This window comes from Mesocricetus auratus, unplaced genomic scaffold (assembly GCF_017639785.1).
Source record: "Mesocricetus auratus isolate SY011 unplaced genomic scaffold, BCM_Maur_2.0 Super-Scaffold_4256, whole genome shotgun sequence".
Lineage (NCBI taxonomy): Eukaryota > Metazoa > Chordata > Mammalia > Rodentia > Cricetidae > Mesocricetus > Mesocricetus auratus.
The window spans coordinates 53,276,417-53,288,854 of record NW_024429182.1 but is presented as its reverse complement, the minus strand read 5'-3'; the positions used below and the strand labels follow the sequence as shown (position 1 = coordinate 53,288,854).

Below are 12,438 nucleotides of genomic sequence, written 5' to 3'. Positions count from 1 at the left end.
TTTCCTGTGCAACCTAACAGCATCCTTTGTTAGGAGTCCTCTGGGGACTAGGCTTCCTGGCCTTGCCTACCTCTCTTGAAAGTTGGCACTCAACTCCACCTGCATTGCTCCCTTAAACTTGCAAGTTCTTTATTGTTGTTGTTGTTTGGACTTTTGAGACAGGGTTTCTCTGTAGCTTTGGAGGTTGTCCTAGAACTCACTCTGTAGACCAGGCCTTGAACTCACAGAGAGTCACCTGCCTCTGCCTCCCTAGTGCTGGGATTAAAGGTGTGTGCCACCAACGCCAGTGAACTTACAAGTTCTTGTTTGTTTGTTTGTGTTTGTTTTTGCTTGAGGTAAGATCTCACTGTCTGTTGAGATCTGCCCTGGCTGGTTTGGAATTCATAGAGATAGGCCTGCTTCTGCCTTCCAAGATTAAAGGCATGTACCACCATGCCTAGCCTAAATTCTTATAAATTCTTTCTGAATCTTGGGGTATTGGTGTTCTAGGTCTGGATCCACTATAGCCAACTGTGCAACCCTGCCTCAGGGTGGAGTAGCCTACCTTATCTGTACATGACCTGAAACAGGGAGCTGCCTTAAAGGCCCACACAACCTCTCCACTGTCAAGTCCAGTTTGCTGACCATCTGGGAGATGTGTCATATTTACAGACCACATCTTCTCCCTTGGCCACATTTGAAGGAGAAGGAGAAGCTCCCCAACAGGGAGCCACATCACACTGGACAACCACGAAATGTGTCATACCCAGTATCTCATTTAATTGCTACAGTGACCCAATAAAGTAGGAAGTAATATGCTCATCCTACAAGTAGGGAAACTGAAGCTCTGAGTAAGTTGTCAGTATTTCATCTCTGTTACAGCACAAAGCCCAACCCCAGTCCCTTCCTGGGCATTTCTTCTTGAGGCCATTTTTGTCTGTCTTGACTTTCCTTTTTGTTTGTTTGTTTGTTTTCAGAGACAGGGTTTCTCCATGTAGCCTTGGCTGTCCTAGAACTCTCTCTGTAGACCAGGCTGGCCTTGAACTCACAGAGATCCTCTTGTCTCTATCTGGGATTGAAGGGTTTGTCTTGCTCCTCTTACCCTTTCTTTTGCTCATGAGCTCATCCCAGCCTCTTCATTTCTTAGCATTTTTTCTCTTGGTCATCCCTAACCCTGCCGATCCCAGCTGTCACTTCTACTCTCTCAGGCACCCCATCCCACACCATGCCAGTTGGTGTTTAGAAGCAAGCATACTGTTCTTGAAGGACAGAAATGACTCCTTGTTACTACTGCAGATGAACGAGAAGCTGTGCAGAAGAAAACCTTCACCAAGTGGGTGAACTCCCACCTGGCCCGGGTGACATGCCGGGTGGGAGACCTGTACAGCGACCTGCGGGACGGGCGCAACCTCCTGAGGCTCCTGGAGGTGCTCTCGGGAGAGACCCTGGTGAGTTGGGGCAGTGGACAAAGAGGGAGCTTCAGGGAACAAACCACAGGGGGGCCATAGAGCGCTGAGCAACATACCAGGGTTCCTCTGACTAGAGGATGGTCTCATTCCAAGAGGCTTTGCTACACAGATTACATGGGAGCCATGCTTTGCAGAGACACCAACAGTGGCCCCATTGAAAACATTTCTTCTGGGTGTAGTTAATTCCCTTGGGAATCTTAATCTGCCCAAGTTTCATCTGTAACCTTGCTTGGGCTCCATGACCTCTGGCATGACCCTAGGGCTATCCTTGTGTTCTCAGAGGAGATCATGGGAGGTATGGGGCAGGTTGCTGAGGAAACTGGGAAGAAAGCAAGCAGTGGTCCTTGCCACTCTGTCTGCCATCCACCCACAGCCAAAGCCCACAAAGGGCCGGATGCGGATTCACTGCCTGGAGAACGTGGACAAAGCACTGCAGTTCCTGAAGGAGCAGAAAGTACACTTGGAAAACATGGGCTCCCATGATATCGTGGATGGGAACCACCGTCTGACCCTTGGGTTGGTGTGGACCATCATCCTTCGATTCCAGGTATCCTCCAGGTGTTATCTAAGGTGTGCGCTGTGCACCAACAAATTTTATACCCCCACGCTGATGGTCCATGACAAGATAAAAACAAAAATTGAGGGGCTAGAGAGCTGGCCCAAGAGTTAAAAGAACTATAAAGGCTGTTCTTCCAGAGGACCTGGGTTCAATTCCCAGTATTCATATGCAGCTCACAACCACTTTTAACTCCAGTTCTAGGAGATCTAATACCTTCTTCTGGCCTCTGAGAACACCGGGCACACACGGTGCACAGACAAACATACAGACAAAGCACCCTACACATAAAAATAAAATAATAAATAAATTTAAAAATTGAGCATATAGAACTTCCTAGAGCAGTTTGCCCTTGAAGCATACCCATGCAGCTGATGGGGGGGGGGTGTCACTTTCCGTGTTATACTTAGCTCAATGTCATCTCAGCTCCTCTAACTGTATTGTCCTTCCCCAGCTGCTCTCTCCCTCTTTCACCCAAAGCAGAGCTCTTTCAGCTCTGACTTTGAAAGCCAGCTCTCAGAAAACATTGATTCCCCTGCTCATATTCTCCACCTGGAAGAACCAGCTCCCTTACTCATGGGTACTTCCGCTCCACTGACATCCTTCTTCAGATCCTCTGAACCTGATAATATGTGTTACTAGCCCAGGAAATACAGGCCCAGATTCTGTCCCATCACACAACATTCCTAAAGATCAGTTTTCTGTAGTTTTTCTGAGTGTCTCTGATATAACCAAGATACCAATGGGGAGTGAAGGTCCTGTTTGCTACATTCTCAGATCCAAGACATCAGTGTGGAGACAGAAGACAACAAGGAGAAGAAGTCAGCCAAGGACGCCCTGCTGCTGTGGTGCCAGATGAAGACCGCAGGGTGAGGATCCAGGAGCATGGCTATCGAGATTGGCCACACTGAGATAGACTCTTGGGTTCACAACCTGCCCACTGTCCTTTTATCACAGGCCAGGGCTCTGAAGCACTCACTGTTTTTTCCTGATCTTTCTTTCTAGGTATCCCAATGTCAATGTGCACAACTTTACCACCAGTTGGAGAGATGGGCTGGCCTTTAATGCCATCGTGCACAAACACCGGTAAGAAGACGGGTTTAGTGAGCACATGGATTAATGGCCCAGGAGAACACAGCAGAGGCCAGGAGAGTGGCTGAGTAACAGCATAACTGTAGAGAAAAAAAATGAAGGGAAATCTCAGTCTTTAGGAAGCGGAAGCAGAAGAAGAGCAAATCCAAGGTCAGTCTGGTCCCTAAGTGAATTCCAGGCCAGTCAAGGCTGCATAAGAAGAGACCCTGTCTCAGAAAGAATGAAGGGAAAAAGAATGTGGGAGAGGACCCAGGAAGAAGGATGATATACTCCAACCAGGAATGAATTTACATTTTTTCTTTAGGCACTGACATGTTTTTGATGTGTTCTGTGTCATCCCACCCCCACCCCCACCCCCACCCCCACCCCCAGGCCAGACCTGCTGGATTTTGAGTCCCTGAAGAAATGCAATGCACACTACAATCTGCAGAATGCTTTCAATCTGGCTGAAAAGGAACTCGGCCTGACCAAGCTCCTGGATCCTGAAGGTGGGCCAAAGCTCTTCAAAACAGGTGTAGGGAAGACAGAGGCAAATTGGGTTGTCAGGGGAAGACCAGCAGCTGTGGAGGAATGCAAATATTCTGGAATCAGGTGTTAGCAATGATTTCCACAACCATGTGAACACACTCCAAGCTGCTGAACTACATACTTTAAAATGCTAACTTTTATGGTAAAAAAGTTGCATCTCAAAAAAAGAAAAGGTACCTGTGTGTTGACTTACACCTGCAATCCCAATACTCAGTAGGCAAGGGTAGATAAAAGGGTTAGGAATTTAAGGCCAGCTTTCCTATATAGCAGGTTTGAGGACAGCCTGGGTTACGTGAGACTGCCTCAAAACAAAGTTTGTAAGAATAAAGGGAACCTGCCTCAGAGAGAGCACTGAGCTGTAGGTTGTTTCTCAGCTCAGAGCACCTATATGATTTAGAGGTGGTCACTTAGCCTGGCTTAGTTTCCTCATTTTCAAAATGAGAAGACCAGAGCTGGGAATGAAATTCAGAGACAGAGTGGTCATTGTGCACACTCTAGCACCACAAAAATAACTGAACATTTAAAAAATAAAATGAGAACTCTGGTTCACATGAGCTCTGATGTATTCTAAATTCCAGGCTTTTGATTAAGCTGTATGGCCTTTGGTTCTCACTAAGATCTAGCCCATAGCCAGGCATTGGTGGCACACACCTTTAATCCCAGCACTCTGAAGGCAGAGGCAGGAGGATCTCTGTGTGTTTGAGAACAGCCTGATTTATAGAGCAAGTGCCAGGATAGGCTCCAAAGAGAAACCCTGTCTCAAAAAAAAAAAAAAAACCAGAAACAGAACTAGCCCATGGTCAGTTGTCCTTGCTGCCTGCCTCTCATGGTGCTATGGTCAGTTATGGCTACTGGGCTCTTTGAATCTGGTGCTGCTATGCACTTGTGCTAACAATGCCCTCTGCCATTATTATCCTCAGTTTACAGAAGAGATGGGGCCTTGAAGGATCAGGTGACTTTCTGAAGGTCATAGACCTGGTACAGCTGCAGTTCAGGTTCAGTCCAGCTCTAGAGCCTGTTTCCTCCATTGCCTCTGCAGGGCAGAGCAATCTGGGTGCAGCCAGAAAAGGGAGGAGAGCCAGACCGCAACCTCTGTTGGAAATGTTCCTTCTTAGCTTGTCTGGCTGGTTTGATTCTTTCTCCCTGATTTTCATCCCATCAGTAGCCCTCTGAGTTCAGAATGACAAACATGTCATTCAGAGTATCTTGGCTACTTAAAGACAGAAGCAGGCTAAGTGCAGAGTTCCTTGGAGAACATTTGCAAAGCATGGCTATTCTGCAGGACACAGGAGTAAAGCAAAGGCTCCTATGACTTGACTGAGATGACTTCAGGAGGTCCAGCTTGCCTGGGTGCTTTCTGAAGGCTGTGAGGGGCTTCCAGGCTCCTAGTCTGGCCTTTGAGAGGAATAGTGTGTGGCCTAAGTCAGACAGCCCAGGGATCCCAAGTCATCATCAGCTGTGGTTGCATGGAGGTAATACTTGGTCTGAAAGGATACTTGTCTTCTTGGGTATACCCAAGGCTGAACTTTGGGAACCAGATTGGAAGCAGCAGCAATGACCATGCCCCGAAATGGTACTAAATGCTGGTATCTGCAGTGCTGTACTGCACCCAGGTTCAAGGGCTTGGCTTGTAGTGTCTGTCCCACTGACCCTCAGTCCATTGACTTTTTAGACATTTTTCTAGCCTCTGGGGACCATGATCCACCAGATGGGAAGGCTGTTTCTTTGCTTGTTTAGTGTATATCACATATACTGAGTAAAGTCTCCTGGGCTTCTAGATTTTTCCCTCTCTACTTGGCAGGCCCTTCCCATAACTACGAGAAAGTTGGAATGATTGAGTTGTTACTTGGCTGTAACGCAGTGGTTCTCAACCTGTGGGTTGCAACTCCTTTGGTGGGGGTTTGAACAAACCTTTCACAGGGTTGCAAATCGGGTATCTTACATACCAGATATTCACATTATGATTCATAACAGCAACATAACAGTTATGGAGTAGCAGTGAAACTACCTATGGTTGGGGGCACCACAACATGAAAGGGTCACAGCATTAGGAAGGTTGAGAAACCGCCGCTCTAAAGGAATCTGAAAAGATCTGTTAGCTTTGGCGGGCTGGGGGGTCCCCAGCATGAGGTGAGTCAGTCATACTTCTGGAGGGGAGGCAGGTGAGGTGTCTGGTGTCTGCTTCCTCTCACCTAGATGGTCCTTCTTCCTCAGATGTGAATGTGGACCAGCCTGATGAGAAGTCAATCATCACCTATGTGGCCACTTACTACCACTACTTCTCTAAGATGAAGGCCCTGGCTGTGGAAGGCAAACGAATTGGCAAGGTACCCTCACTGTGACACAGTAGGCTTAAGGGCCAAAGAAGGCCTTGCTTTTGTCAGTCTTACTCCCCTAAAATGGGACAGGATAGAGCCATAGCACTGGGTGAGACACCCACTAGCCTATCTCCTGTCCTACAGGTCCTGGACCATGCCATGGAGGCAGATCACCTGGTAGAGAAATATGAGTCCCTAGCCTCTGAACTGCTGCAGTGGATTGAACAAATGATTGTGACCCTCAATGACCGGCAACTGGCCAACTCCCTGAGTGGAGTCCAGAACCAGCTGCAGTCCTTCAACTCCTATCGCACTGTGGAGAAACCACCCAAGTAGGTGTCCCCTAGGTCCCAGCCTGCCAGAGCATGCCTACACAGAACTGTGCTCACTTGAGAGCCTAAATGAGGGCGGCCTTGTGGGAGGGGCATTTGGCAGTGGAGAAATGCAGCCAAGGCTCATTTCCCTTAGCTCAAAGTGCTAGAAGCATCCAAACAGCACAGCTGTTCCAAAACACATTTTCTAATGACTAGCCATTTTTTAAATGCATGCCATGGAAGAATGATTGCCATGGCATGTCAAGTCAGTGCAGTCCATCAGATAAAATGACTGGTTGCAAGCCAACTGTGGTGGCTCACACCTGCAAATCCTAGCACTTGGGTGTCTGAGACAGAAAGATTGGTATGAGTTCTAAGACCAGCCATACTGAGTCACAACCTAGGCATCAGAGTCAGACTATGCCTGAAAAAAGAAAAAATACTGGTTGGGGTCATGTAACATTGTAGTCTCAGTGTAGGAACAGACAGGACTGGACCTGACAGGCAAGTCAGCAGCTGGTAGTGTGGTGTGGCTGATAGCATGAGCATCACAAGGTAATTAGCAATCATTTTTTTCATGTGTGGGAGTGCTGTTAGCAATTCTGTATAGCACAGACTAGGGAGGGAGGAAGAGAAAGACACACACACAACACACACACACACACACACACAGAGAGAGAGAGAGAGAGAGAGAGAGAGAGAGAGAGAGAGAGAGTGATCACCATTGCCAAGCTCTTTTGGAGTTAATAGTTAGCTCCAAAACTAATATTCATCTAGAAAACAACTATCCAGGAAATGGTTTGAGGTGTCCTTTGCCTGGAAAATCCTTTCTGGGTATTTAACAAAGATGTAAGCTCAAGGACACTCAGTAAAATTAATAATAAGTCATGAAGTAACCACTGAAAATAGTATCTCCCCAAAAAATAGTATCCCCCAAAATAAGTTTTGACATTAAAGATTGTTAGTTGAAGCTACAAGAGTTCTTCATAAGCCACAGTAAACAAAGTGCTATGCACCCAAGTTTAAGGTGCCTGGTTCAGATTCTGGCTCTGCCACTTGGCAGTTGTGTTGGATGATTTACACAGCTTGTATGTGTTAAGTGTTCTCATCTGAAAAACAAGGATGAGTCGATGTAGACAGTGATGGTAAGTTACCATGTGTGAAGAGCCGACAAGTGTCAAGAGTCATGGTCTTGGTCACAGCTGTTGAGTTGTTGACCGCTGAGCTCTGGTTATACTAGCTCCCCATTGTGCGGGAAGAAACAAGCGCTTCCATGGGTGACAGCAGTTACCATATCTGTAGAGCTTTTGGCTTCTTTAAAATGATGTTCCTGCTGGGCCTGGAGTTGCAGATTTATAATCCAGGCTATTCAGGAAGTTGAGACAGGATGGATGATCACAAGCTCAAGTTCAAAGCTAGACTGGGCAGCCCTGTGAGACCCATGATGACACAGAAAGTTTTCTTTTTCTTTTTTGGTTTTTTGAGACAGAGAATTTGCTCTGTAAACCAAACTGGCCTCAGTCTCACAGAGACCCACCTGCCTCTGCCTCCCAAGTGCTGGGATTAAAAGCGTGCACCACCACTTGGCAGACGGTTTTCTTTTTTTTTTTTTTTTTAACAGAAGGTCTTCTTAAAGAGGTGGAGATGTAGTTCAGTGGTAGGAAATTTGCTTAGCATGTGTGAAGCCCTGGGTCCCATCCCTGGTGCTGAAGTCAGTAAATAAATTAGTAGATAGAAAGAAAAATAAATAAATGATGTTCTTGGGCTAAGCATAGTGATGCATACCTGTAATGTCAGATCTTTAAAGGCTGAGGCTGGGGATTTTGAGCTACATAGCAAGACCCAGTCTCAAGAAAGGAAGGAAGGAAGGAAAAAAGGAAAAACAAGGAGAGGGTCAGGCATGGTGGCACACACCTTTAATCCCAGGCCCCAAGAGGCAGAGGGAAGCAGATACTTGAGGTCAAGGCTATCCCAGTTAACATACTGTGCTCCAGCAAAAAAGGAAGAAGGAAACCAAAGTGTGTTCTTTTGGCTTACTTGCTAGTATTTTCTGGCTTTCACACAAAAAATGTATTACTTTTGCAAGAAGAAAAGAAGCATGAGTATTCTATGCTGTAGAGTCAAGGCTTTGGGTTGCCTCTGATCTTTTTTTTGGTTTTTTACGAGACAGGGCTTCTCTGTATTGTTTCGGATGCTATCGGTCCAACCTGGCCTCGAACGCACAGAGATCCTCCTGCCTCTGCCTCCCGAGTGCTGGGATTAAAGGCGTGCACCACCACCGCCCGGCTGCCTCTGATCTTGACTTGGTTTTGCTTCAGGTTCACAGAGAAAGGGAACTTGGAGGTATTGCTCTTCACCATCCAGAGCAAGCTGCGGGCTAACAACCAGAAGGTCTACACACCCCGTGAAGGCCGGCTCATCTCCGACATCAACAAGGTCCATGTTTCCTTTTAACTTCCACAGATGGCCATCCACCATCATCCCTAGCTTAGGCACCGTTCATGCCTCCTATGACCCAGGGCCTTCTGGACCGCCACCAAGCCCTGATATCCCCCCGTCCCCCGCCCACACCCTTAGACATGACTCTGGTATCTTCTCATGATTGTGGTCTTTTGCCCATTCACTCTCCATACAGAGCCAGTAAATCAGACCTCAAGTCATTTATCTTGTTCAACATGTCCTCATTTCCCTATCTCTACTTCTGCTTTATATTTTTCATAAACAGAATTACAAGGCTAAATCAGGTAAACTAAGGTTTACCCACAGAATCCCACCACTGCAGACAAGTCAGGCACTTTCCATAAATGACCTCATTTCTCATCCAGAAGCAAATAGTTATTATGTGGGTTCACAGTGTGCCTGGCACCTCTCCCTTTTTCTCATATTTTCAGGCACAGGTGCCTCACTGATGCCATTCTGTGAATCCACTAGACCAAGTTTCCATATACACATCCAGCCCTGCTCATTTCTACCCTGGTCCCGTTGTACTAATTTAGTCTCTACCTTAATAGGCCTGGGAGCGGCTAGAGAAAGCTGAACATGAGAGAGAGCTGGCCCTGCGCACAGAGCTGATCCGCCAGGAGAAGCTGGAGCAACTGGCTGCTCGCTTCGACCGCAAGGCTGCCATGCGGGAAACCTGGCTCAGTGAGAACCAGCGCCTCGTGTCCCAGGTGGGACTCATGTTCCAGGCAGATCCAGGCTGGTGGGGAGAAACAGGAGAGAGACAGTACCAGGAGGGTTCCTACAGGGTGGAAAGGTGATAAAACACAGCATCTGTCATGCAAGAAACTCAGGGTCTGGGGGCCCAGGGCTTCAGGAGAAGAGACAGTGAGGCGGGATGAGCAAGCGGAGGTACTGCCCGGGTTCCTGACCTTGCCCTCCCGCCTCTGCACAGGACAACTTTGGGCTGGAGCTGGCAGCTGTGGAGGCTGCAGTGCGGAAGCACGAAGCCATCGAGACAGACATTGTGGCCTACAGTGGCCGGGTGCAGGCAGTGGATGCCGTGGCTGCAGAACTGGCCGCTGAGCACTACCATGACATTAAGCGCATCGCAGCCCGGCAGCACAACGTGGCCAGGCTCTGGGACTTCTTACGGCAGATGGTGGCTGCCCGCCGTGAGCGACTTCTTCTAAACCTGGAGCTGCAGAAAGTGTTTCAGGACCTGCTCTACCTCATGGACTGGATGGCAGAGATGAAGGTAGTAGCTGCTTGCGGCATGACTCACCTGGGCAGGAGTCCTGAGGTGTGGCTGTCCACCTCACTCACCCCCTCAGCCATCTCTTTATAGCATGTACTAATGCAGAGCCAGCCCCTCCTACTTCTGATGAGAAAGCTGACAGATTGCCCCTGTGGGGCACACAGCCTAGGGGGCAAAGAGACCATAGACACCATAGCAGGTGGTTCTAAGGCCTGGGGGCATTGGAGCAGGTGATTGGGCAAGACCTGAGAGACGGCCATTTGAATTGAGGCAAGGAGCCAGCCCAGAGCACTCTGATGAGAGCAGGTTCTGGTCAGAAGGAATATCGAGGCTACAACCCTTGACAGTGCAAGTGGGGCACATGGGGATTGCAAAGGTAGACCAGTGGCTGTAAACGGGCTGTGGATGACTCCCTTAGAGGCCCACGGGATTGGTCAAGGAATTTGAGTTTTATTCAAACAGAATATTTAAAGTGTTTGGAGGATTGCAAAGAAAGAAGAGGTGTGATCCCACCTCATATTTTAAAAAGGTCCTTTGGGCTACTGTGTACAGAAGGCCTGTGGGCAGCAAGAGTGGGAGCAGAAACAGGCTGCCATCTTCTAGGAGGGAGGTGGGCTTGGGGGTGGGTCTGGGAGAAGATACCAAAGGGCGCTGGAACAGAACAGTACAGTGGTAGGTATTTATGATTCTGGAGCTGAGATGACTCAATAAAAATTCCAGAGCAGGATTTAATAAGAAAACTGTTCCATGGGAGGGCAATTGAGGATAAAGGAGAAAGTGTGAGACCAGAACTGGGGTGTCCCCGTGTGTGAGTGAGCAGGCACGCTCACCCGGGTGTAACATGGAGCTACCTACAGAGGGTGGAAGGAAGACACAGTGACTTGGCATGCTGGCAGGGTGCTAGGCAGTTTTCAGACAGGCACTGGCATGCCGTGTGTGTCTGGCAGGGCCGGCTGCAGTCTCAGGACCTGGGCAAGCACCTGGCTGGAGTGGAAGACTTGCTGCAGCTACACGAGCTGGTGGAAGCAGACATCGCAGTGCAGGCTGAGAGGGTGCGAGCAGTCAGCGCCTCTGCCCTGCGCTTCTGTGACCCAGGGAAAGGTGAAAACTGGGGGGGGGGGAGCTGGAAATGGAAAGACTGGGAAACAAGAAACAGGCTTGTCACTGGGAAACCCTGGGGGCAGGATCACTGATGGGGCAGGTAATGGTAATAGCTAGATCCAGAAGGGAGATCCAGAGTGAGCTGCAGTGATTCGTGACAAGGGTGCCTGGGGAGCAACCGAAGCTCTGGCCCTGTAGCTTGCATTTTTCTTTTCAGAGTATAGACCGTGTGACCCACAGCTGGTATCAGAACGGGTGGCCTCTCTGGAGCAGAGCTATGAGGCCCTGTGTGAATTGGCAGCAACTCGAAGGGCCCGTCTGGAAGAATCACGTCGTCTCTGGAGGTTCCTCTGGGAAGTGGGTGAGGCTGAAGCCTGGGTACGGGAGCAGCAGCACCTCCTGGCCTCAGCTGAGACAGGCCGGGACCTGACCGCCGTCCTCCGCCTGCTCAACAAGCACACAGCTCTACGGGGTGAGATGAGTGGCCGTCTGGGGCCCCTGAAGCTCACCCTGGAACAAGGCCAGCAGTTGGTTGCTGAGGGCCACCCTGGAGCCAACCAAGCCTCAGCCCGTGCAGCAGAGCTCCAGGCCCAATGGGAGCGCCTGGAGGCCCTGGCGGAGGAGCGAGCCCAGCGGCTAGCACAGGCTGCTAGCCTCTACCAGTTCCAGGCAGATGCAAATGACATGGAGGCCTGGTTGGTGGATGCGCTACGCCTGGTATCCAGCCCCGAGGTAGGGCATGATGAGTTCTCCACACAGGCCCTGGCTAGGCAGCACCGGGCCCTGGAGGAGGAGATCCGAGCCCACCGGCCCACACTGGATGCCTTGAGGGAGCAGGCTGCAACCCTGCCACTTGCACTGAGTCATACACCTGAGGTTCAGGGCAGGGTGCCCTCTCTGGAGCAGCACTATGAGGAGCTACAGGCCCGAGCGGGCGAGCGTGCACGAGCCTTGGAGGCAGCCCTGGCTTTCTATACCATGCTCAGTGAAGCTGGAGCCTGTGGGCTCTGGGTAGAGGAGAAGGAACAGTGGCTCAACGGGCTGGCCCTACCTGAGCGCCTGGAGGACCTGGAGGTGGTACAGCAGAGGTAAGGCCTGCCTGTTTCTTTGAGATACATCACTTGTGAGCTGGTACAGGGATGCAAGGTACCGCTCGCTATAAAGTGCCAGTGACATCCCTCTGAGCCTTAACTGTATTGTTTGAGTCATAACTATCATCTTTTTATGGGGTTCTGTTGTTTTCCTCTTTATACATACATACATAATTACCATACATACATATATATTTAAAGATGTATTTTATGTGCGTGTTTTGTGTGTGTGTGTGTGTGTGTGTGTGCGCGCGCGCGTGCGCGTATCACCTATGTTGCTCTGATTGTCCTGA

At 49.3% G+C, this 12,438-nt stretch overlaps 2 protein-coding genes across 4 annotated transcripts in view; one reads left to right on the top strand and one right to left on the bottom strand.

Moving 5' to 3' along the window:
* Positions 1-12,438, bottom strand: part of LOC101843260 (RNA-binding protein 14) — a 109,333-nt gene that overhangs the window by 21,027 nt on the left and 75,868 nt on the right. The gene's annotated exons all lie outside the window — the stretch shown is intronic.
* Positions 1-12,438, top strand: part of Sptbn2 (spectrin beta, non-erythrocytic 2) — a 40,743-nt gene that overhangs the window by 11,193 nt on the left and 17,112 nt on the right. For all 3 annotated transcript variants that reach the window (XM_005064049.4, XM_021226933.2, XM_013111807.3), the window contains 12 exons: positions 1,276-1,427; positions 1,822-1,995; positions 2,782-2,873; positions 3,010-3,090; positions 3,469-3,584; positions 5,839-5,951; positions 6,087-6,274; positions 8,575-8,692; positions 9,268-9,426; positions 9,651-9,953; positions 10,901-11,054; positions 11,272-12,142. In XM_005064049.4, the coding sequence (XP_005064106.1) occupies positions 1,276-1,427; positions 1,822-1,995; positions 2,782-2,873; positions 3,010-3,090; positions 3,469-3,584; positions 5,839-5,951; positions 6,087-6,274; positions 8,575-8,692; positions 9,268-9,426; positions 9,651-9,953; positions 10,901-11,054; positions 11,272-12,142 (2,521 nt within the window). The remainder of the gene's footprint in view (positions 1-1,275; positions 1,428-1,821; positions 1,996-2,781; positions 2,874-3,009; positions 3,091-3,468; positions 3,585-5,838; positions 5,952-6,086; positions 6,275-8,574; positions 8,693-9,267; positions 9,427-9,650; positions 9,954-10,900; positions 11,055-11,271; positions 12,143-12,438) is intronic.